At 39.9% G+C, this 25,405-nt stretch overlaps 1 protein-coding gene and 1 long non-coding RNA gene across 2 annotated transcripts; one reads left to right on the top strand and one right to left on the bottom strand.

Moving 5' to 3' along the window:
* Positions 1–2,808: 2,808 nt before the first annotated feature.
* On the bottom strand, positions 2,809–7,903 carry LOC122865836. Its single transcript, XR_006375551.1, has 3 exons — positions 7,871–7,903; positions 6,858–6,937; positions 2,809–3,289 (listed from the first exon to the last, which is right to left on the bottom strand). It is a non-coding gene; the product is annotated as an uncharacterized LOC122865836 (long non-coding RNA).
* Positions 7,904–8,513: 610 nt separating this feature from the next.
* On the top strand, positions 8,514–25,397 carry LOC122865539 (ras-GEF domain-containing family member 1B-B-like). Its single transcript, XM_044174115.1, has 14 exons — positions 8,514–8,746; positions 16,554–17,072; positions 17,235–17,357; positions 17,811–17,948; positions 18,718–18,933; positions 19,616–19,690; positions 21,401–21,493; positions 21,857–21,959; positions 22,431–22,510; positions 22,659–22,754; positions 22,851–22,946; positions 23,319–23,442; positions 23,559–23,631; positions 23,753–25,397. Exons 2-14 carry the CDS (start codon positions 16,560–16,562, stop codon positions 23,784–23,786), a joined length of 1,764 nt encoding a protein of 587 aa, XP_044030050.1. The 5' UTR covers positions 8,514–8,746; positions 16,554–16,559; the 3' UTR covers positions 23,787–25,397.
* Positions 25,398–25,405: the final 8 nt, after the last annotated feature.

Genomic DNA, 25,405 nt, shown 5'->3' with positions numbered 1-25,405 from the left:
GCTGTTTGGTGTTCAGAAGTTTGTGTACAATGGGTTTTTAGAGTTTTTTCACTGAAAACAGCTGTCTGCTGCATCTGGAAACAACACTGATGAGAGTGGTGAGAGTGAACCAAAACAATGTGTTGAAAGATGCTGATTAATCAGTTATTGTATGTCTGCAGGATGTCTTCAGATTATATTGTTTACACCACTAATGAGTGCAGACTTTTAGTCATTGTGAGTGACGTGAAAGGGAAAAACAAGTTATGTTGCATTTTGAATTTTACCATAAAAATGATAGTAACTGATCAACCAATGTAAAGAGGACATTGAGTTTGCTTTGAAAACATCAACAGAATTCCTTAGAAAGAATCCAATTTGGTTGACGTGTAGCTAAACATACACACACACAGACACACACATTACACATACATTCCCTCCCACTAAATCCAGTGCCACATCTGCAGACAGTGTAGGAGTGGTTTACAGTAAAACCACCGGAGCTACAGTGAAATTACAGAAGTAAATCAAAACACTCACAGACTGCACTCGCTCCCAGATGTATCTTTACTTTTGTTTTTAGTAAGAGCGTGGGCAGCTCACATCCCACCTCAGACATCTATTGGGTTTAACGCTTTATTGGGAGGATTGGGAAGCAGCAGAGTGGGTGCCTTGCAAGTGCCTTGCCTTAAGCTGTGCCTTTCAAAAAACATGAATATGTGCTCCTTTTAAATATTTACTTTTCAGGGGTCGTCAGCTTTAATTAGACAGTAAGTAGGAGGAGGGATAACTGAGACCAAGAGAGGCAAGGAGACAGAGTGAGAGGAGAGATATGAATTGGTGTGTGTGGTGTCAGACCTTTACGTTACAGGTGAACAATAAAGCCACAACTATGTTTATGGATATGAACATCTTTAAAAACAAAATAAAACGTTTGTATGAGTTATTACAAGATTATATCCATACAGGGACTGTTTTGCAAATTTCACCCACACAAGATTGTGCAAGTTTCCAAAGAAGTGCAAGTCACTGTTGTGACAGCAGCATTTCCATTGTGCACATGGCCAAAAATACTGTTTTGTTGTTATTAATAGGTTGTGTTTTTAATGGCCCAAAATCCAAAATGGAAATCCCAAAATGAAAAGAAAAAGTTGCATTTTCACATCTTCAAGTCTTTCTGTGTTCTATATTTTCTTTACAGAAGAAACCAAATTGGTATTTTAAAGGAGCTCTGACATAACAAAAATAATATAAGTCACATCACCAAATTTGAATGAATTGTCTTTCTTCTAGAGCGAGAAAACACACTCTGAGAGCATGTTGCCCAACAGTTGGCCATCAGCACACTACAATATAACTGAGGTTAAGTCTCTTTTGGAATTTTCTGTGCTCTGATTCACATGTTATTCATGGATTTGTTGGAAGCAAGTTTGTAGTTTTTGGCAGAACATTTAGTCTGAGGAGGGTTGGGTGAAAGGGTTCACCTGCTTGATGTCTTTTCGCAGGTACTTATCATAGTTTATATGCTCACTGTACTGTAATGTGACTTCAAATATTTGAAATGTATGCACAGAGGTGTAAAAAGTCTCTGACATAGAAAACAATGAAAAATAAGTTCTAATTAATTGACATTTGACCTTCAAATATTCAAAGAAATGTTTAACATTTGTCTCTTATATTTAAAGGAGATGTAGGTTGGCGTAAAGAATGTAAGGTTCTTCTATCTAAAGAGAATCTAAGGTATAGTGTGTATGTAAATGTGGGTCATGTATATGAATGTGTGTGTACCTCCCATCCTCAGAGGATATCTGTGTGTGTGACACAGAAGTTAAGGGCACATCCAGGAAACAGGCCCTCTGTCTGACTATCATCCATCACCAGCAACCATCACAGGAGTTCAACACGATGAGGCAGAGGGGTCAAAACTGGAGGAAGAAGAGGATGAGGAGCGGGAGTTGGCGTCTTTTTGGCTTCACTCAGAGAGCAGGTAAAACCAATTTGTTCTTCAACTTTGCATTCTTGTTCAAAAGTTGTTTTAAGTTCAAATAACTTGACTCAAGTGGAAAGTTGATTTTCACTGAGGGTGTAAATGCACCAACTGAATTCTGGTTTGTTTCCTCTTTTAGTTTAGGGAATATAACCTGGTGACAACAATGGTCCTTTTCCTGGTGCAGCATATAACCCAAACCAAGCACACAAAACACAAAAACACAAAGGATTATGGGTATAAGAGGATGATCATTTACATCTGATAAGCAACAGTTCCTCTCGCTTAGTTTGATGCCTCTTCATGTGTTCATATCCATTCTTAACAGCAGGAGAACGCACACACAGATGACGACTGACGTTCAAACCTTAGTCACCAATTACGTAATCAAACACCTGCATTTCCCTTTTGTTTCACTAAATACAAGCCAAGAAGCCAAAAAAAATGAACATTTTAAATGCTATAAAAGTTGGCATACGTCCACAGATCAGCTGTCTGCCAATATGACTCATAATGGAGCATCTGGTCAGCAGTTCCTGTCTGCTGTTACCGTGGGTGAACGTGATCCCCTTTCTCCAATTTTACCGTCGCTATAGGAACACAATTCACAGGTCACAAGGTTTAACAGAAAGATGGATCACTTCAAAGAAACAGCAGAGCGGTATGAGTGACTGAATGAAACAATGAGCACACGAATGAATGGGGAACAGTGTGCACTCGTTTTGTTTCTGTTCTTTTCATAGGGAGGGTGATGATGAGGGGTAAATCAATGCATAGAAGCTCAGTGCAAATGGATGTGACTCGGATACTCATGTTTTTGAGAAGTCAGAGCATCTTTATAACTGATTTGAGGCCTGACAAAAGTGTAAAGTCTGAGGATATTTTTCTTTGTTGTCTCGGCAGTGACGAAAAACTGATTATTGTGCATTATTTGTAATCTCTACAGTTTATAAGGACCTACACACATTTTCACCCCTAACCCCAGAAAAAGCAACCGTAGTGACAGCTGTTGGTTAGCATACATATTCCCTTGCTGCAATCTCTTTTTTTCCATGTTTCCATATTTTAGACCTTTAAGATCTCTCTTTTCTACAGGAATATAAAAAACACAGTTTACTGGCCACATATTGTCTCCAGGCAGGGTCAGGGGGCTTCCAGTAGCTGAGTCAGACCTCTTACTGGAAGCCTGTGAGTCACCCGTCTTCCTCACCCCACTAATTCACCCGTCTTCTCCCCTCATCCCCCCTCCTCATATAGCCCACATATGAACTACTCCTCTCAAGCTGCACCGTCCTCATGCTTGTCTCTCGCTTCAGGTCCTCCCTTTATGTAAACATAAATGCAAAAGGACAGTTAGAACATGTTGGGATTTGAAGCAGGTTGGTGTTATTATGCAGCTAGATTATTTCCTCTCTTTAACTTTTCCAACATATAAGTGCATGCATTCCTCAGAGAAAAGAATGTCACCATAAAAGCCTCCCACCCCTCTGCCCCAACACCCATTATACCCTGCCCCCTCCCCTCCCCTCGTCTGTTTCTCGGGGTTCTCTCCCTTCTTATCCCCCTTTCCCAAACCATAATGATCTCACCCAGCTGTCACTGTGTAATCCCACCCACAAACACTACAGCACTAAAGTCTGCTGCTGCTGGTGGCGGCTGACATCATTTGTTTTGTCCGTGTCACCGTTTCCCTGAAATCCAAAACACACTGCCAGTCACAAGCTTTTGAACAATGTTTTTTGGCATTTTGGTTTAACTTTAAGTAATGTACTCATTGTAAATGCTCTAAAATTTGAAAATGGGAAAAAAGAATAGCTTTGTGACAGTTTTATTTTATACTTTAGAGTTGAAAATAAATAGGATTTGTTGTGCAACAGGGGTTCAAAGTAGAAAGTAGAAATCCTATTGATCCAACAGACAAATTGAACTAGGTAAATGAGACAAATATTGACAAAATATTATAAACACGATTCTATATATTGCAGTACAAGACAACACCATCAGTAATTGTGGCCTCAAAAACCTAAAACTGAGTTGAATCCTCCCTGATACAATCTAAACAAAAACTTAAACCTGCAATAATTGATTTTTTTGTACTCTTAGGGGTACTGGAAACACTACACTGACATTGTATCACCTTTCACAAGTTGATATATTGAACTTGTTAGCAATCAGCTGTTGATTTACACATCCAGCTGACACAGAGCAGCAATAGCATTAATTTGGAGTCGTGTTTCTGGCCACCTAAGGGATGTAAGTCCAATATTCACTCACTTTTTAGCTCTGTTTTTACTCTCCACCAACTCCTGACAGAAATATCTGGCTTTTAGCTGCTAAATGTTCCACTAACTAGTTGCTTACTTTGTCTGTCTGAGCAGGTAGCATTAGAGCTTAGCATTTATATGTTTTTCGCTAATGACAGCTGCCTGCTGCAGCTGAAAATTTTGAGTGTGAACCAAAGCGGTAAAGCTGCAGGCCGGAAAACCAAAACAAACAGCTGAAAGACGCTCTGTAGAGCTGAGGGGAAATGCAAAGTCGGGTGAAAATTCTCTGTGGCTTCATCACTACAAGTGACCCCTTCACACACAAATAGTCATGTGATCCATTGTTAATATAAAAAATATGAATTACAGACACTTTAATATGATAACATTGATGAAGTAATACTAGTGTATTGTAGGTTGCATTAGATTGAACAGGTGTAGCTAATAAGCTGGTAACTCATTGTAATCAGAAATGGTGCTTTTTAAGCACCTGTACAAGACAATATACACATTTATAGATACACATACTTACAGCTGATACAGCAGCTCTGCCTTTTTTCTGATGTTTTCCAACATTTTCTACATGCTTTAATCTGAGGTGAGTCACAGTTCTCAAAGATTATACATGTTTTGGAAAGGTCGAATAATAATATAAATAAATTAATATAAATAATGTTTAATTTGAGACCTTTGCCCTGGCAAGGCACAGGTGACTCTCCAATAAATAAAGTGATAAACATTTCTCATATAAACTACGCCTGTTTCTTACTTATTTTCTCATTTTAGGGTGTTTATTGTGAATTTACAATTGCATTGAATCAGATTTCACCAAGAATCGTTTGCCTGACAGTATATAATGTTGTCATGGCAACTAAGAATCAAGGACAAGACTCCTACTTTCATTGTTTCTCCTGATGACGCTTTCAGTATCTGCTTGAGTAGTTTTCATGAATAATGTGAAAATGAGGCACATCTGTTGCATTATCTGTGTGTGAGACATGTAGGCAAAATGATGAGTGGTTCTCTGGTGTAGTTTCTGTAAATACAGAACAACTTAAACAAAGTGACCTTTATACTAAATGCCTGCACATCAGCTCTATGCATTAACACAGGGACACAGACTTGTTTTTCTGGACTATCTTCTCTTCACAGTCTGACTGTTTCCTAGCGTGACAATGTGGGCAGACAAGAAGCAGGAACATACTGAACTCAATTAAACCACCTTTTCATTTAACCAATTAAGCCTCTGGAACCATGTGGCCTAGGTTTGAGTCTTGTAGGATGTTCCCCTCCTGTTTCTCCATTATTCCAATCTCTGTTGTTAGAAGACAATTAAGTCATACTAAAAAGACAGTGATTTCTCTCTTTTGTTATGTTTGGGAACCATTTTAAGCCAGAGAAAATTTGCTGTCACTATACAATACAATGATAAATGGTTCCTAAAGGTCTTAAGATGTGTTTCAGAAAATAAGAACTCTTTTTATTCATTACTTCTTGAACATTTTGTCTTCATTTGAAGTTTTCAACAGAAAGAGACAGGTGATATTATGAACGGGGGTGAGGGGGGGAGACATGTGACAAACATCCAAGGATTCAAATCAACAACATCACATGAATATGTGACGGTACACAGCTTAAGAAGGAATTCTTGAGAGCATAACAACAAAAGTAACTGTATCCTAAACACATCCATAAAACCATATTTGGGTAATGGTGGTGGTGTTTACGTCATGGTGACCACTAGTTGAGGTTAATTTTATTTACATTGACATCCTTGATTTCATATGCCACTCTGAGAGGAAGTCTTCCTCAACAGCACTCTGGCGGCCGTGGGTGTGAAGCAGCCAAATGAAAAGCCAAATCTCATGAGGGCCCTCACCGAGCGTCGCCACGGTCAAGTACCACCGGAAGGAGATGCGTGTGTATATGTGCATGGGCATACTTTTGTTTGAGTGCATTGTGATCCACACCCGGCTGAGCGCAGCCGGAAGCTGTGCGCTCGGGTGCCTGGTGTAGGAGTTGGGTTATTGAAATAAGAAAACCCTGCAGCCTGAAAGACTCAGAGATCAGCTATTCTTGCCCGAACGATGATGTGTCAGAATGTAAGAGGCGTCAGTGATCAAAAAATGAGCGCCGCCCACAACCTCAGGGGCCAGCCGTAGTGTAAATCCAGCGCTGTATTTATGTAATTTGATGTTTATGCAATGATAAGGACCGGACTGTGCTGAGGTGGATGGCAGCGGTGCAGTGGCAGTTGAGGGGGTGGGTATGGTGTGCACCCACCTTGCTTTAATTACCATATTTCAGAGGAAATTAGACTGTTGGAGGGAGCATAGTATATATATTTAGAGTATATTCTAAACATTTAGAGAAAGAGATGAGGTGTTTTTATACTCTGACAAAATAAAAAAAATGTTTTAAAGTCTGTTTAAAAGTCTTTGTTTCCTTGTAAGCCTGTTTTAATCCTGCCTTTGCCTAAAAAGACCCAGGATGCAAATGCACGCAAGTAGAACAGGATTCCCCGTTCATATTCCTGTTGTTACATGAAACCCTAATTTAGATAATCTTCTTGTTTTCACTTCATTTTAAGGATAACTTTGTGTTATGGGTTGAGTAATTTCTCCAACCTTGTGGGCTTGTGAAATCCTTTCGAAACCCCATTGGATATCAAGAAAACCATGATCATCAAGACTGTTTTTCTTAATTCCTGCAAAAAAAGTTAATACAACAACAAGCATGTTAATGCAGTTCTTGTAAATAAAGAGAAATCCTGTAAATTACCACTTTACTGCTGTGTTGAATAGTGTTACTACCACTGAGAGTCAATAACTGTGTTTATAGATTTACTCAAAGACAGGTACAATTTAATGGTTTAGCAATATACAGTTACAGATCTAGGTCTTGCGGGAGCGGCTATGACCAGGTATAATTACCTGTGAGCAACAGTCTGGTTTGACCAAAGGCAGTTTGGGAGTGTGTTCATTATACCGCACCTCTACAATAAACTAAATCTACTATAAATTAATTCTGAAATCTTGGATGTTGGAGCTTACTATCAAAAAACACTTGATTAATCCTGCTTTCAACTCTACTACCACACAACTGTAACAAAAAAATTAAAGCTGCACTAATCAGTGTATTTTATATTAACAATCGACCAAATGACTGCGTAATATGAAAGGGGCCACTCGTAGTGATGAACCCACAGAGAATTATCACTCAGTTCTCATTAATTCTATGAAGCGTTGTATACTTTCAGCTCATTGTTTTGGTTCTCTAGCCCGCAAATTCTGCTCTCACCAAATCATTTTCTACAGCAACAGACAGCTGTTCAGACGGACAAAGTTTGCGACTGGGTGGTGAACATAATGGAGCATGGTGGAGTTGGTGGAAACCAAAAGAGCTGAAAAAGGAATATCATATAAATATATATAGTCAGGTGACCAGATATATGAATACAAATGAATGCAAAGTTTGCTCCGTGACTGCTAAATGTGTAAATAGACACTTGTTTCCCAACATGTTCGCGATGTATATGTCAGATGTGTTTTCAGTTTGTTCCGCTGCCCTCAAAGTGGCCAAATAAATAAATGAATGAATTCAGTTTTAATCCATCAAAATCTTCACTGTCAAGAATTACCTATGTTGAAGCAAATTCCAAGATGCCATCTGCCCACAATCTGATTTCCATACAGTGCTGAAATGAATGGCAACCTAAGGCAGGTAAGAAAAAAACTCAAAATGGTCAGCAATAATGATTTGTAGCAAATGGCCTTATATGCAAAGACAATGCTTAAATGCTATCATCTTTCTAACAACAGAATAGCTAATAGCTGTAGAATAGCCAGCAAATTTCCTTCTTAGATGGAGGGGTACATGTTGCAATCCTGAATCCTCCCGGTGCTTAATGACATCATTTACAACATAAAACTTTACAAACACGAAACAAAACAGCTTAAAAGCTTATACTCTTACAAACTATTGATTTTTAAGTCACTGAGACCAACGTACAGCCACACACTCAAACACATTCCTGGGGGAAACCTTACACCTTCCATATTTCAGCTCTCTAACAAAAACATTCGCTGCTCCTGGCTGCGGTTGAAAAGACAGAACTCGACGGACGGCGAGCCAGCCAATCAGAATGTCCGGAGATTTCGATTTTTCAACTCCCCCGCTGCGATTGGCCCGCGCCGCCCCTAGACGCACCCGCCTCCGGACGGCGATTGGTCGGTTTTCCCGGCTCCATGGAATTCATTTGAATACGCCTCGCTTTGAGGCTCATTTACATCGCTGCTGGTTCAAATTGACTCAACTATCAGGAGCGGAGACACAATGGAGGAGAGCACGGCGCAGACACACTGCTGAAAGACTTATCTGTATCTTACACACCGTGCAGCTTTATCCGGATCGGAGATTACAAATAGTTTGGATAGTCTTGTTTATTTTCTTTTTCAACTGTTTCTGCCAGTGAAAGATAGATTGCATTCGGACATTGAGCTGCATTTTATAAGAGGTAAGTTGTTCAGGGTGTGGATGATGGGGTTATTTCTAGAAACAGTGCACTTTACTATTGTTGGAATTATGCTTCATGGTCAGAAAACTATTTTTACTGGATTAAAAGCTGGTATGTAAATCCTAGAGACGTTTACTGGGGTAATAATAAGACATTTTACTTTACTTTTTTTTTTTTACAAAATTAACGTTTATAGTCACAAAATTATATTTTTTTTTACAAGGTTTCGTTTCATTGCTTGAAGGTATTTAGCATCAATACGTTACTTGGATTTATTTTTTTTATAACTAAGGTTAATCTCATGGCTGTAACAAACTTAATTCCCTAAAATGAAATCAGAAAACCATGTTAACTAATTTATTATCTATTTTCCTGTTAGCTACGTTTGTTGTTGTTATTGTTTACCACCCATGTGCGTTTATAATTAGACTTGCTGTCAGAATCCAACAGTTACTCACCAGCACCTGTGATGGGACTGTGGTTACACAGCATGGCTTTTTCACAGTCAGCTTTTACTTTTACTGTGTTATGACTCAGTCACAAGCTCATAATGTAGACCAGGCATGGTGGCCTGCTGTGTGTGTGTGTGTGTGTGTGTGTGTGTGTGTCTGTGTGTGATAGAGAGAGAGAGAATAACAGATTGTGTATCTGTCTGTAGGGGAAAAAAGTGAATGAGAGAAAGTGCGTGTACTTCTGGCCTAACAGACTTTAAAAAGCTTTATTCCCTTCACACACCTCTATATAAACCAATGGTCCCTTAACTTGCTGAAATTAATGCCTCAATTTCCCCTTACTTTGCAAGCATACGTGACAGGCTGCATAAATAAACTTCAAATTAAATGGTTTAACTTATTCAATAATTAGCACAAAGGCAGTCTGAGGAGCACAAGCAACATTTGGGGCTTTAACCCATCTAAAAACACTCAAATCCTTTTGCTTTCCAACTTTGATCTTAATATAAAATGTTCCTGTTGTGCTGTGAGGCAGTGGTTTGGGAGATTTGTGGGTTTGTAGACAATAGAAAACGTGTGTGTGTGTGTGTGAGAGAGAGAGAGAACCACTTACACAAGCTTAGGTTTATTATATCCCAGCAGCAGAGGAGATAATGTGTCTTTGTCCTTTCTGACTCTAGGTTAATACTGTACTAGCCTACCAGATCATACAAGGGACAGGTGTGTGTGTGTGTGTGTGCGCATTTGTGTGCTTGTGTGCCTCCATGCACTTATAACCCTGTGGGTGTGTGTGTTGAGCCTACACACAAGGAAATGCATGCTTGGATGCAGTGTGTGTGGGAATAAACAGGACCATCAGTGGGTGAATTGTATTCCACATATCTCTCCAGCCAATCTGAGCGTGGTGTCTGTATCCGGCTCTGTTTTCCTGTCTATCAGATTTAGTTGCAGGTGCAGGTTTTTGAAGTGGTCAGCGGCTCACAGCGTCAGGTGTTTTGACAGAGGCTGCAGGCCTCATCTGACCCGAACACCTACTGAAGCGTGAGTGGGGCAGTTTGGCTCGTTTGGTCAGGTGATGATGACACTTAGAGTCTGGTGGTAATGGTGCAGAGTCACTTGAAAGTTTGAGTCTCAGACCTCAAACATGAGAACTGTGGTACAGATTGTAAATAGTAGGAACGTGATTTAAACAAAGTGAAGGAAAGCAACCCCAAAACACAAAGGATTATGGGTACACAAGGTTCTTATGTTTGGTCAGCCGACTAGAACAAAATAAAATCTCTGATGACTGATGCTTGTATTCAGCTGTTTATTCATATGTTCTTAAATACAGAAGAAGAGACATACTGGCTGCAACTAACACTTAATTTAATTATTGATTAAATTGCAGATTATGTTTTTGATTGATCGATTAATTGTTTGGTCTAAAAATGCCCAAAAATAGTGGAAAATTACCGTTACCTTTTGTCCAAGGTTATGTCTTTAAATGTCTTGCTTTGTTTGACTAACAGTCCAGAACATTTGAACTGTTGGAACTAAGTAATGTTTTGGTATTTTTGCTTGAAAAGTGACTGAAATACTCAAAAGTATCCCATGTTAGAATGAGAAAAAGATGATATCACAGATTTCTTTTTAGATCCCTGTTATGCCCCTGATTTTGTTTTTCTGCATAGAAAATTGTCAGGCTCCTTGGTCAAATTCTGTGCCACATTGACCAAAACCTGACCATTTCTGCAATAATAAAAAGAGTGTTACATTAAATGCACCACTGCCAACTTTCATTTCAACAGCAGAATCAGTGCAATGTGGTGCTAGGTGAAAGGTAACGTAGCAGGGTGATACACTAGCTAATTAAAACCATAATTTGTATTAGCATAATTCCAAGTCACCAACAAGATGTGGTGAATCAGTCAGGTCTGACAGTATTTAAAAGTTTCAGGAGGCCACGTTTGAGGTACTTCGTCACAAAATTCAGGTCCCCACTCCGTTATTTGAGGCTTCATAGATCCATCTTATATGGCCTAAATGACATTCTGGAGTCAAGTATAGTCACTTCTCCTCTCACAGGAAGTAACAAATCAAAGTTTGAGAATGAAATCCTCTAAACAGCAGTAAGTCAAGCCCTCCTTCCAGAGAAAAAGGGATTGACTAATGTAAAACTGTAAAACTGTTTAGTGCGCAGCTTTGACAAAACCACGAGTAAGTGATATGAGCACAGTCTGGACTTTAACCTCATTTATTGTTACGAATAAGGCTGACTGTGAAGGGTTTCCCTCAGACTTACGGGCTTGTCTTGCTCATGCTCCTTACGTGCTGTAACTTATTAGTGTCAAAGTACATGAGGTACAAAGTGGAACAGAGCTTTGCATCACATTGGTGTTTTACTACTCTGATTAATTGTTTCACAGGTCCTCTTATCACTTGCAGGCTTTCAGCCTGACAGACTGCTTGACAACTTTTCTCTCACACCATGTGTCCACATTTTGTTAACCTGCTGAACTTTACACAAGTTACTACACTTAAAGGGGCTTTGGCATCCCTATTCGGAACACAGATTATGGCACGTATTAGGAGCCCCATTGATTAAGTTGCTTTCAAATAAACTGGGCAATATGGATAGAATATCCCAATTATGACAAATTAGTCTGTAATTTAGACAACTTCACAGTGCTTCACAGCTACTTAACATAAATTCACTGCAACATAACTGTTGAAAGACACTAATGTTTAATTGTTTTTCAGCTACTGGCCCTGCCTAAAGGCCTCAAATTTGATTAGATGTCACAAAAAGCAGGACTGTTTGCAAACAAATCTTCTCATGTTCCTTTCAGCTCCTGTTGTGGTTAAGTTTCAACACTGACTATTAGGTCAGTGGGCACGTAGATGCTCTCTGGGGTCAATTGGCTCTGTATAAGGACAATTTAGACTAACCAAGTTAACTGCAGAGTGCTTGCACACCACGATGCATGATTATGCTGTTATGTTTTAGTCTTCTGTGTACTGTGCACTAAATGAGAGCTGCTGCTGTGCTTGAGGTCCTTGAGCCACATGGAGTTATATCTGTCAATATGTTTCGATATGCTCCTTTACCAAAGTCACAAAGACAGATTCCTTTACCTTTATTGCACTTGGCAAATAACGGTGTGGATTTATGGTGAATGACCTCACAGTAGATGATGCCTGTCAAAGCATAATAAGAGTTCACACATCGCAGAAGAATGAGAATGTCTGTTTTGCTGCTTTGAATAATGTGAAAATAATCCCAGCCTCGGTTCGTGCAGAGGCAGGGCGTCAGACGCCCCTACCGTATCAAGCAGACTGTGTGAAAGCTGCTGTGTGCTTCTGATCTGCTGTGATCTGCTCTGATCTCTTCCCGGGGGTCTTTGTGTGGTTGTTAAAGCCATGACAGGATAGATAATACCTCTATTGTTGAAGACCTCCCCCTCGTTCTCCCCCTCCCATTATAACTGGCCTCAGCATAGCTGGGTGTACCTTTTTAAAACCACATTATGTTATTTAGAAAAAAATAGTCTGCCTAAGGTTGAGAGATTTAGGTTGTTTTCAGCTCTGGAACCAACTGGAGTGAAGTTGGACTTAAGCCATCGGTGCTTCTGTTAATCTGCAGGGATCTAAGGAGGAAGAAAGTCCAGTTGCAAAACAAATGGATGGACAACAGCAACCCTTTATCAGTTTATTCATGTCAGAGTCCAAAATCCTCATACAGTAGGGTATTTGACAAGTGTCACATTCAATAAAACCACCAAATTATGGTGTCTCTTTGCAGTTTGGAAAAATTTCACTGGTTTAAATCCATTAGCAGATGATATTTGCAAGCAGCTCCATCGAACGTTCAGTTAGTTTTAACCCTTTTGATGAACCGGGTTATGACATTTTAGGCAGCACACTCTACAGTCTGTGCCATTTGTCAACACAGGAGATATTGTCTGTTGTGTGTCACATTACAAAATGAACTTTAAGGCGTGCAATGCTTATATAGTATTTTTAAAAAGTTCAGTAGAGGAGCAAACCCAACACACATGAAGCGTGTTTCTTATTCTTGTGGTTTTGTCGGAACAATGTTCTAACAAAACTGTGCCTTTTCCTGTATTTTTATTACCACATCAAACCTCTTTGTAAGGCTGCAATTTTTCAAAAGTTTACAAACAAGAGAATTTAAACAATGCTTTCAATATGAAATTATGCTCCCAACACCATCATTAAGTCGTCCGTAGAGAGTCCAACCTATGATTTAGAGAGTAAAATTTCAGTGCTGCAGCTTGGAAGCCGCAACTATCCAAAGGGTCAACTTTTCAGGAAGTCAGTCTGGAAAAACCAAGATTGGTTTTGAATTTTCAGACGTGTTTTCCATTTGCGTAAGGTCACCTTTCAATGCAGACAGAAGCTTGGAGACAGAAAATCGGCATCCAAACTGTAGTAAATATTACTCCGAAATTCTTATCTCAACTTGACCACCAGCGCCGCGCTCTTCCAGATAACATATTGTAACTTCAGGAAGGTAAAGCCACTGTAATCTTTTAACCAAGTTAGAAGGAAAACAGCAGGCAGAGATCACAGGGTTCAGAAGACGGGCTGGCACTGGACTGGCTTACACTGGCATGACGCCAGGCGCTGTGGTATACAAGAGTGTGTGTGTTTATGTGTGACATGTGTGTGTGTTTGGATTATACTGGCATGGGGCAAGGCGCCATGGTGGACAAGTGTGTGTGTGTGTGTAAGATGTTTGCTCAGGCAGACACTCCTCTGTCGGTGCTGTGATGGACAAACAAAAGTCTGCTGGATTCCTGCAGGGTTTTGTTTTCTGGCACAGTGTACGTGCATGTGTATACATCGCCGTGTGGGGTATGCGTGTGTGTGTGTGTGTGTGTGGCTCGATTTACTCTGGCATGTGGTTCTTAGACAGTCAACAGTAGCAGGATAAAGATGGCTCCAGAGTTAAAGCACGCCTTGGTGGTGATCTGAGATCAGCTTACCTACATCAGATCCAATTATCTACACCATTAAGACAAAAAAATCATTGCTGTCTTGAGATCATCCATCTGTTGGCCTATTTTTTTTCCTTATGCAGCCCTGATGCCAAAAAAATAGCTTCAAGAATGTTGCACACAATACAACAAAGCAGGAGACAGTGGAAAAAAGTCTGTGTTTAAAAGCCTATTTGTAAAAAAAAAATTGAGCAACAAATAACTTTTAGGGAAAGTGAATTTCACAAGGAGGTATCTTTCAACAGTTCGAAGCCAAAACGGTAAACAGAGGAGGGGTAAAATTATGTGATTAAGTGTAATTATTTTCACAGACACGTCTAAGTCTCTGCTTTGCGTGATCGAGTTGCTCAAACAGATATTTTCACAACATGTGAACGCAGCAAAAAAACATCAACCACATTCCCAGGGAGTGGGGGGGTTGTGGCATAGTATAGTAGCAGGAAATCCACAAAAGTACAGGAGACATTTTTAGTCATGACTTTTAATTCAGATAAAGGAGAGTGATCGCTAATATCGACTGGTCAGTCCACAACCGCATATGAATATGATGTTTCAATACCTAATGTAGAGAAAAAATCTAATTTTTATCCACAAAGCATGCTAACTGTTGTATGTTTTTCACTTTGCTACTACTAGAATTAATCCCACTGCTGAAATAAGTGAATTAATTGATTAGCTGATTAATCAATTGGCCTAAATCATTTATTATTATGTGCTTCTTCAATTTGCATCATTTTAATTTGTATAAATTTGGGTTTTGGACTGTTGATTGGACAACAAAAGCGATTTGAAGCTATATATATATATATATATATATATACATAAGAGAGAAAATATACATCAGTCTTAATTACAAGATGGTGTAGTCCCTCATTCGTCCAGGAGTGTTCCATCATAGAAAAGGTTACTGTCTGAAAAACTACAAAGGATCTTTAGACAGCACAATGTTCTTGTTTTCTTTAAACCAGGCAACACTTTAAGACAGAAACTCATTCATCCTAAGGACAAGATGCCCACACAAAAACAGAGCAATGTAGTTTATTCAATTCAATGCAGTGAGGAAAACTGCAAAGAACGGTACATAGGTGAGACTAAACAGCCACTTCACAAAAGACTTTATCAGCACAGACGACACGCTAACTCAGGATTACAGAGCGCCGTGCATTTGCATCTAAAAGCTACAAACGACACATTTGAAGACAGTGAGGTGAGGATTCTAAGTAGAGAGAAGAGTTGGTTTGAAAGAGGAGTCAAAGAAGCCATTTTTGTGAAACAAGAAAACAACTCTTTAAACAGAAATGGTGGTCTGAGATTCAATTTGCCAACTGTTTACCACAGTGTATTAACACCATGGTCAAGCCAATCATATGCTAATCAGGTACTTAACAGTGATGAGGTAGGTGCAGCCAGAAAACAATAGGCCTTATTACTGGTCCATCATGGAAACAGAAGAAGGTCAGTTTCAGGTGAAACAAGGCAGGGTAAACAGCACTCAGGAAGACTCCTTCCTGAGGGCAGGGCTTAAGCAACACAGAGTAGCTTAAATTTCTGAGTTCTCAGACCATTTTCACAATTGAGAATGACTTCCAGATGGGAGCCGAAACGTCTTGATTCTGAAAACAGTGTCCAGATGACTACGACTGAAACCTTTTCTACGATCAGTCTTAATTCATTCAAGAAAGTCCTACTACTTCACTCACACCTTCTGTAGGGCTGGGCGATATGCCAAAATGTACTATGAGACAATGTGAATTTGTCCACACTACACACATATTGCTATCCTTTTAATTTCTCTGGGTGTATTAGGTCAGTGATTCCCAGAGGGGTTACAAGATAAATCTGAAGGGGTCATGAGATGATTAATGGGATAAGAAAGACTCGAAAATATATTCTGCTACACAAAATTATATTTATTTTTCAGACCTTTCTGTAATAATTGCTATTTTCTTGTGAAATACAAAAATATTCAAATCACTCGTAAGTTAGTACATACTGTACTAAATATGACAAGGGGTCACAAGAAGACATTAATTTCTTTAAAAGGGACACAAGTCATAAAGTTGAAAACCACTGTATTACATCACTGTGGGCAATGTTGCAAATCAGTGAGCAAAACTGCTAAATGGCAGGATGAGTTTTTATATGATTTCTGCATCAATATGATGAAATACCTGTCATTTGATGGACAACAGACATTCCTGCCTGGCTGTTTGATTCAATAACAATTTCTCAGTTGACTGAGGAAATGTATTATATCATGATATATATCAATGTCATGTCCCAAAATGACATATAGCACGGATTTTATCCATTTTGCCCATTCCTAACCTCCTCCTTGTGTCTTTTCTACAGGTCATCATGCCTCCCACAACCCCATATGCCGGAAAGTTCAGCTCTTACAGCAACAGCAACAACCATCCTCAGCCTCACAGCCCGTACCGCAGCGGCACCGCCCCGAAGCCCGTGAAGGAAAACGTCTACAACGGCGCCTACTCTTCCTCAGAAAACCCCTACGACATACCACAGCCTCACAGTTCGTATCGCAGCTCCTCTGTCTCCTCTGCGCCCGCGAAGGAGCATCATTACAACAGCAGCTGTGCCGTATCAGAGAACCCGTACTCCTCGCTGCAGCCTCACAGCCCGCGACAGCACAACACTTCCTGTCCTGCACACGCGTACCGTCACACCAGCAGTAGCAGCGGCAGCGAGCAGTCGTGTCGTAACAACTCTATGTCAGCGAAAGGCCGACTTTTCGGACACAGCGTCACCGCTAGTTATGGGGAGATGTGTTACCATGACAACAGTTTGGTTTCAGCATCCCTTGAGGCGCTGATCCAGCACCTGGTTCCCACAGTTGACTACTACCCTGATGTAAGTACCAATAAACTACTCTAAATGTTGTGAGAAACACACTTTTTAGTGGTTGCAAGCAGACTGGTTCTGTTAGAGGAAAGATCCCAGCTGTCCTGTTAGTGTCGTCCTTTCTTGTCCTCTGTCGTTTCTCTGAGAGCTGTTTTGTTTCCTCAACATTAGAGGTCATATGTGTTCACCTTCCTGCTGAGTTCACGCCTCTTCCTGCACCCATACGAGCTCATGATGAGGGTTTGTCACCTGTGTGTGGAGCAGCAGCGGTCCGGAGACACCCTGCTGGATAAGGTGGGCGGACACACACACACACACACACACACACACACCTACATACATACATCATTATATCACAGTTATAATTATTTCTCTCCATTTCACTCTCTCAAACTCACACCCACCTTAATGTTGTCACACTCGCTCACCCACAGACATGTTTAACGACTATTTCATAAGCAAAAAAATTCCAGACAGATAGAGAGGGTTAAAATTGACACAAGGCAAATAAAAGTGAAGGGAACACATTTAATGGGAACAATAAAGTAAACAAACAAACAAATAATTGCAGTATATTGTCTCAAAAACACAAACCACAGTGGCTACTTGTGTGCTGTTTGAAACATGGTTTCAAAGGTCACATGGTTTAGATTTTGTCTCCAGACAGATTACACCCATAAATGCTATTGAAATACATATAATGTGTCTACTTCAGTGACACTTAACATGCCATATGATGATATTTAGATCCGTTTCCGTGAGGTGGCGCCTAAGTTGGTGCAGCTGCTAACAGAGTGGACGGAGACGTTTCCGTACGACTTCAGGGACGAGAGGATGATGCGTTGCCTCAAAGACATGACGCACCATGTGGCCCGAGGGGATGAGGTTAGTGTCAAATCTCCTGTACATTTTAAAACGAAGACATGAGCAAATGTGTAGAAAGGGATTTTTTGCAAGAAAGATGGCCGGGTAAAGAGAAGCCTATGACTTCTGTTGACCTCTCAGCCCAACAGCAGCCTAAATCCAGCACAGCTGGTTGCCAGACTTGTGATGAATATCAGATTTTGGTCCCCTGGAATGATTAAGGGTGGCAACACTAGCCCAAAGCTAACTACACCTGATTCTTAGCCCAAATCTACCTGCAAACCCACATCTTAGCCAATATAGCTGCTAAGTTCAGTTATCTCCTGACGTTTCATACAGCGCCATCATCAGGTCAAAATGCTAATTTGACCAGTATTTTGGTTTATGACCAAATTCCCATCAGCCTCAGCAGTACTTTATGTTTAGTGCTTATTAGCTAATGTTAGCATGCTAACACTCTAAAATAAGATAGTGAATATGGCAAACATTATACCTGCTAAACATCAGCATGTTAGCATTTAGCTCAAAGCTCTGCTGTGCACAGCCTCACAGAGCAGCTAGCATGGCTGTAGACAGTTTAATTTTAATGGCGGCAATCTGGACCAATGTGAACATGAGGCTGTAGTTTGAACTGGTGAATGAAGCGACCTTGTCTAGGATTGTATTCCACAAAAGTCTTTACGTTTGTGATGTCATTGTGATTCCTCTGGTGTCAAGTGAAAGTTTAATTTTCCTGTTTTGAGTGTCACTTCTAATGACTTATTGTGTTATGTTCATGTGATGCTTCCAGTACTCTTGGCGAGCCATGCAGCAGATGACCCAGCGGCTGATCAAACGCCTATCTGCCCTCGGCCAGTACGAGGAGGCCGTTGCTGCGCTCAACGCCGTGGCGATGGAGCGGCCCGCTTCCCTGAAAAGCAAACAGGCCTCGGGTCAGCGAAGCGACGTAATGAGTGTGTGTGACGACCCCTTCATCCTCGCCCAGCAGCTCACACACATTGAACTGGTAAGAAGTTAAATGGGCTAAGATTTGGGACTCTTATTTGAAGTAATGTGTCATGCGTCTCCTGTGTAACCATCTGTTGTGAGATTTAGCGGCAGATCTGTAGTGTGTGTGTGTGTGTGTGTGTGTTCTCATGTGGTTACTACTTTACAGGTCTTTTTTACTCATCTAAATTTAGTGAATTTATTATTTTGGTGGTGTAAAGGCAGTGTTTTAAGAACACTCATTTATAGACTTAATGAAAACTGTTATTTTTTCAGTTTTATTGTTTTCCCATAAACCCCTTTGTGTGGTCTGTTTTGCTGCAGCGGTGCATATAGAAAGTTTATTAATAGTCTTTTTATATAAAGATAAATTACTTTCAGTTGTGTGCTGTTTTGTTCTGGCAGTCCTAATCTTTAAACCATTTTTTAGAGCAAATTTTTACTGACCTTTACTGATTTTAATGACTTTGTTTGTTTTTGTAATGACCCTTTATTAAAGTTACAGACCTCTGTCCACACAAATGAAATTTTTTCATTACCATCTCCAGTTTTTTGTTCTGAATCATCTCCTTTTTCCTGCTCTCGGTCTTCTACATCATCAACTTTCTTTTATTCATCTCCCTTTCTTCTTGATCATCTTCCTCTTATATATATTACAGTTATAGTCCTGATGGTTTCCTCTCCTTGTTCTCTGCCTTCAGGACAGACTGAGTTTTATCGGCCCTGAGGAGTTCATCCAGACATTCGCCATGAAGGATCCTCTGGAGAACCATAAGGTACAATTGAGTTTGAATGAACAAACGCCATGTTTTAGCTCTCCCTCCCGTTTTTTCCGGGGGGGGGGTTCAATGATCCCACTCACAACCCGGTGAAACATTAAACATAATCATGACCTCTCAACCATAAAACTTATTTCTCGGATTTTACTTGTTCCTCATTTCCTTTTTCCTTCTAGTATTTTATGTTGCTGATTAAAAGGATTTGTAAATGTTAAGCTTGTTAAGCTGTCTTTCTAGTACAAGATACAATGGGTAATTTCACAAAATCCTTCACATCAAACTAACTCATTCCAGTCAGAATTAACAGATTGATGGATCGAATAGCTACGGCTTGCTGCATATAGCTTTTTAAGAATACTCCAACATGACCGGTTTTTAATTATTAACATCAAAGGAACGATAAAAGCCCCAGATTGTAGTCATTTTAAGTCATCCTTTATTATTTTGATTTCAAGTGTCTTCATTTTGGGTCTGCTTTGCGTGTAATTTGTGGTCTGTTTCAGTTCAAGTTGATTTGCTTTAGAAGCTACATCAAAGATCCCACTGGCAGATAGATGGGAATTTGTGCAGTTTTTTTTTTTGAAAATGCATCAAACACAGTATGAAAGAGCCATTCTGCATGCGTCTATGTGTATCTGAAGGGCTCTTTCCCTCCTAAGTGGTCCTGTGAGTCAGCTGAAGGGTCATTTTCAATCAGCGCTGCTGAGAACAAGCTTTCAGCTGCTGTATGTGACTGCGTTGCATCTCAGCCCTCACCGGTGCTGCACCACTTATATAAGACCCACTTTGTATAAAAGAGCGGTTGAGTCAGCGTAAAGGGTCCTGAAGTGTAGAGGGGAAGTTTGGAGTGGAGTGGGCTGCCGGTGTTGTGTAAGCATTTAATAGAGCCATAAATCTCCGGGATTACATCATCACGGCCAAGTCAAGGTTATTTATACAGCGCTTTCATGATGTTTATTTATATAAAAGTTCCTCTGGCAAACAGGTTCACCGCTGACTGTCTCACAGAAAACCAAAAGCAGATTTAAATGAGATGGAAATAACAACAGACATGTCACACACACTCCACAGTGCAGGCCCACAGGTTGTGTGGGTGTGAGGGCTGTCAAGATCCATTTGCAAAGGAAATTACAGAGTAGCAGCAGTCTGTTTCCTTGTGTTTCTTTTTTATAAAATGATTTATTGGATACTCTTAAGAAAAGTATGATGTGGAATTTCATAGAGCTAATCAAAATTTGTCTTGTCAGGTTTTGTTATAGAAAGATACCACAAAAAAGGCAAAATGCCAAAAACAATAATCATAACAAAAAATATTAACTCAAGGTCCACTTACTAGCTTTTTATGGGGCTTTCATCTGCATCTCATAGTGGTTCTCAGAGGATGGAGTTAGCTCAGTATTTGTTGTGTATCAATACTTTTCTCAGTATGCAAACTCCATCTGATGAGAAAAACCATGTGATGCAGTTGAAAGCTCCAGAAAAATCTAGTAAGTGTACATTGAGTCATTTTTTTCCATTTATTACACAGATGAATATATTCAAAGATAAAAAAGACTCATTGTATTACACATTCAGTGTAATACAATGAAATACTGACAGAAACGGGATATAGAAATACTGATAAAAACACTACCAAAATGTATCCTTTTCATTCTGTGAACTTGCATGTGTGTTGACTTTGTCATCTCCCTTCTTTTTGTTTTTTAGGGTTTCTTCCGGAAGCGCAAAACCAGTAACCTGGAGGCCTACGTCAACTGGTTCAACAGACTGAGTTTCCTGGTGGCCACTGAGATCTGTATGGTATGTTGTACTTAAAGTGCAGAAATCTCTAAGTCTGTCCCTGTTTTACACACACCAGAGCTCTTGTTCAATTGGCAGGTCCATGCTTCATTGTGAAACACGCAGCTCCAGTCGGCCCTTATGTGTTTGATATAAATCATTTTGGACTAAGGAACAGCTTCACAATGCTTAACAAAACTTAATAAAACAAAACATCCATCAAAAACTTCTCCTGCAACATAAACAATATATTCTACTTTTGTGCTCATTATGCCTCGAAAACATGTATTTATGAAAATAATTAAGGTTAAAATTGTACATATATTAAATGGCCAGCAATTGAGGAGTCTTTGATTTACTTCCTGTTGTTTTCTCTCATTACAGCCAGTGAAGAAGAAACACCGAGCACGAATCATAGAGTTCTTCATAGATGTGGCTCAGGAATGTTTCAATATTGGCAACTTCAACTCCCTCATGGCCATCATCAGTGAGTATTGGACATAAAAACACACAGAAACTCACTTTTCATTTGCAGACAATTAAAAGCAGCCTCCACACTGAATGATTTCTGGGGAATGAAGTGCAGAATCACCAGGGTGCTTAAACCTGTGTCAGTACACATTAAGAAAGCAGAAATCCTGCAGCATCTCAGAAATGATTTAAATGGCTTCCACTTAAATCAGTAATCAGCATTATTCTTGATTTCACAACCCACTTTGTCACAGCTTGTGTTTGAAGTAGGGGACACTACAGTTAAATTGTAGTTCCCACCATTTCTTTGTCCAATAGCCAATAATCAAATTCAATAATGTCAACAGATACAGTGCCAGCTGGAGTTGAGGCTAATGCTAAACAGTTCAAGGAAGTACAAACAGAGTTAGTGGAGGCTCGAAGCAGTCCAGCCTGCTCTTTTTCTTAGGTCTGTCTCTGTAAATACTCATACTTTGTCTGTCTTTAGCTGGGATGAACATGAGTCCTGTTGCCAGACTGAAGAAAACCTGGAGTAAAGTCAACACTGACAAGTTTGAAATCCTGGAGGTGAGAAAACCTGCATACACCAGTGATTCAGTGGATTGAAGATTTTATGTTGTAATTACATTAATTTTTTTAATTTAAAGTTTTCTATTAAAATGCATGCATATGTGTTTGTGTTTGATCAATGTCTGCTCTGTCTGACCTCACTCAGCACCAGATGGACCCCTCCAGTAACTTCAGCAACTACCGCACTGCGCTCCGTGGCGCCACCCAGAGGTCTGAGACTGCACACAGCAGCCAGGAGAAGGTAAGAGAGCACACGGGGTTCTTCTAGAAAAAATGAAAACCTAATGCCCCAAATGCAAAATGTCAATATAAACTTGCTGTCTCCTCTTTCCTCCAGATTGTGATTCCTTTCTTCAGTCTCCTCATTAAAGACATCTACTTCCTGAATGAAGGCTGTGCCAGCAGGCTGTCCAACGGACACATCAACTTTGAAGTCAGTCCACAATTAAAATTACACGTATTATTATATCAACAGTATTATAAGCTCATTTAAACACAGTAAGATTTGATCATCCACTGTGAAATTATGTAACTGCTACTCAGTAATAGGTTTGGCTTTGAGAAGAGACTTTCAAATATGATGTAATGACGCCCCTCTTGTGGCATAAAAGAGCATTACATTTTTCCATCAGTGCTTTTCCATTCAGATGACATTAAGAAACTGTTTTATTGAGACATTCTTCTCTTTGTGCTTTATGATCTTAATGATTTTTGTGTATTTCCTGGATCTGCAAGAGCCAAGCAGATGCATTTTCTTGTTGTTGTGTCAGTGTTAATAAAGTCTGTTGTCACTGTGTCCCAACAGAAACTGTGGGAGCTTGCAAAGCAGGTGAGCGAGTTCCTGGTTTGGCGTCAGGTGGTTTGTCCATTTGACAGAGACCGCCGGATCCTCCAGTACCTCGTCACCACGCCTGTCTTCAGTGAAGACGGTTAGTATGCGGTCTTCTCTGCGTTTATCCAATCGTATATAAATCGCCTATTCTGGCAGTTTGCCACCATGGCAGAACAAATTAAACTCGGGCTTTGTCTTGCTTTATCGTCGCAGAGCTGCATCTGGCCTCGTATGAGAGCGAAGGACCTGAGAACAATATGGAGAAAGACAGTCGTAGGTCTCTTAGGTGGGTGTACACACACATGTGCACACACTCCAAAACAATCAAACCTCCTCAACCAACCATAATCAACATATAATAAATTAGTTAACTTAATAACGCTGATTATCTATGTTCTGTTTTACAGATCTTCCCTTCTGCATCGAGAGAATCGGTCTTAAGAGAATGACATTCCTCTCTGCTCTAAAGACTGTAAATGAACTAGGTGTTTTAAAGCTACAGGTTCCTCCATATTATCTTATAGACACATTTTTACATCCCCATGGCCAAATTTTAAGCCTAGGACAAATACTGATCTACAGGAGGACAAACGCAGCTGTGCCCATATTCTCACAGATGAACAGAAGAATATATTACAATATGTGGGCTTTGAGGCTCACAAGGAGCATAAATGATTTATAAATTAGATGCTGTAACAAACCTTGATGACCATCCAGTGCCAAAGGACCTCAGTTGCAGTTATTACTATAACCCTCTGCCTTGCAAGCGTTGATGGACTGAAGTCATTAACCTAATGATTCCCACGAAGAGCTCAGATTACTCATTTGGGTCATCAGCTGTGCTTTTTCTTCAACATCAGCTCTGACTAAGGCACCTAGAGGATTTCAGATGACTGCAGAACATGTATGGATCTTGTTTATATCTCCATTGGACCTCCATCACGGCGACAACAGCCTCATATTGTGGAACGACTGGTTTTGTCTCTGAATGAGACTCATATGGACTCGAGCGGTTATATTGCAACATTAGCACTGCTTCCCTGCAGATGTCCTGGCTGAGTTCAGTCAAAAACCACAAAGAGGGGAGAGATCCACTCTGAAAGGAATATTTGGTTATCATTGATTTGTAGTATAACTAACGGGCTGACAACTGCTTTAGAAGTGGCGTTGTCTGCATTGTTGTCTTGTTGAGTGCATGATTTTAATGAGAAAATCTTGGCAGCAACTGTACCACATCCAATCCATTTGCTCTCAGTTTGCAAACAGCATCAATTTCTGGATATTTCAGTCATTCAAGCCTGTTATCTAATTTTAAACAAATAATGCAAGTCAGTACATCAGCTTTATATTTCCAAACACATTTTAGTGACCGTTTTATCAGTCATGCTGTTTGGTTCTAAACATTCTGTGATGTGTGCACTTTGACTGCATATTGGTGATGCAAATCATGCTAATCATGCAAGTTAAATCAAACGCACTTCAGTGGGTTTTTGTGTATTGTATTATAGGATCTGATGACTCCTATTTTAAGGCGTCTTTCTATACAGTATTACGTTGTATTTTGTATCAGAAGGTAAAAAAAATGTGTTTTTTTCTTTGTGTACTTTCTCTGAAGTTTCACCGTGAGCTTGTTGCTGGTTGGCTGGCTCCGCGTTGGTAAGCTATTTTGTTAAGACAACACCAATTCATGTTTGACAAAGAAGTGTTTTGGGTCTGAATGAAGTGCAAACTGACATGTGTATGTGCAGCTTAAATACAAACAGGAGCCTCACCCTCCTCTTCATCTCATCTGCGATGACGTAAGCGTGATGTGCTCCTTTTACAATCTGCCTGTGACTGAACATGATGATATTTTTGTGTTTTAAAAAAGCTCATTTTATGTTTCATTTTATACGTGTTTTTTCTCATGTATGCTTTTTTCAATCTTTTTTGTGTGTGTGTGTGTGTGTGTGTGTGTGTGTATCATTTGTGTTACCAGTCAGGGTACTTGTACTGAAGGTATTTGTGAAAAGAGAATTATATTTTTTCTTTCAAATAAACCGAATAACTGAATGGTGTGT

Source organism: Siniperca chuatsi, linkage group LG18, assembly GCF_020085105.1.
Source record: "Siniperca chuatsi isolate FFG_IHB_CAS linkage group LG18, ASM2008510v1, whole genome shotgun sequence".
Classification (NCBI taxonomy): domain Eukaryota; kingdom Metazoa; phylum Chordata; class Actinopteri; order Centrarchiformes; family Sinipercidae; genus Siniperca; species Siniperca chuatsi.
Note: the sequence above shows the minus strand (reverse complement) of the source record. Positions and strands in the feature narration are given on the sequence as shown.

Bases quoted from the DNA above. Each gene is read 5' to 3' on its own strand.
- LOC122865539 (XM_044174115.1), top strand. From the start codon at position 16,560: ATGCCTCCCACAACCCCATATGCCGGAAAGTTCAGCTCTTACAGCAAC. The intron at 22,755-22,850 runs GTAAGAGAGCAC...TCTTTCCTCCAG, and splicing joins CACACAGCAGCCAGGAGAAG to ATTGTGATTCCTTTCTTCAG. The intron at 23,443-23,558 runs GTTAGTATGCGG...TTATCGTCGCAG, and splicing joins GCCTGTCTTCAGTGAAGACG to AGCTGCATCTGGCCTCGTAT.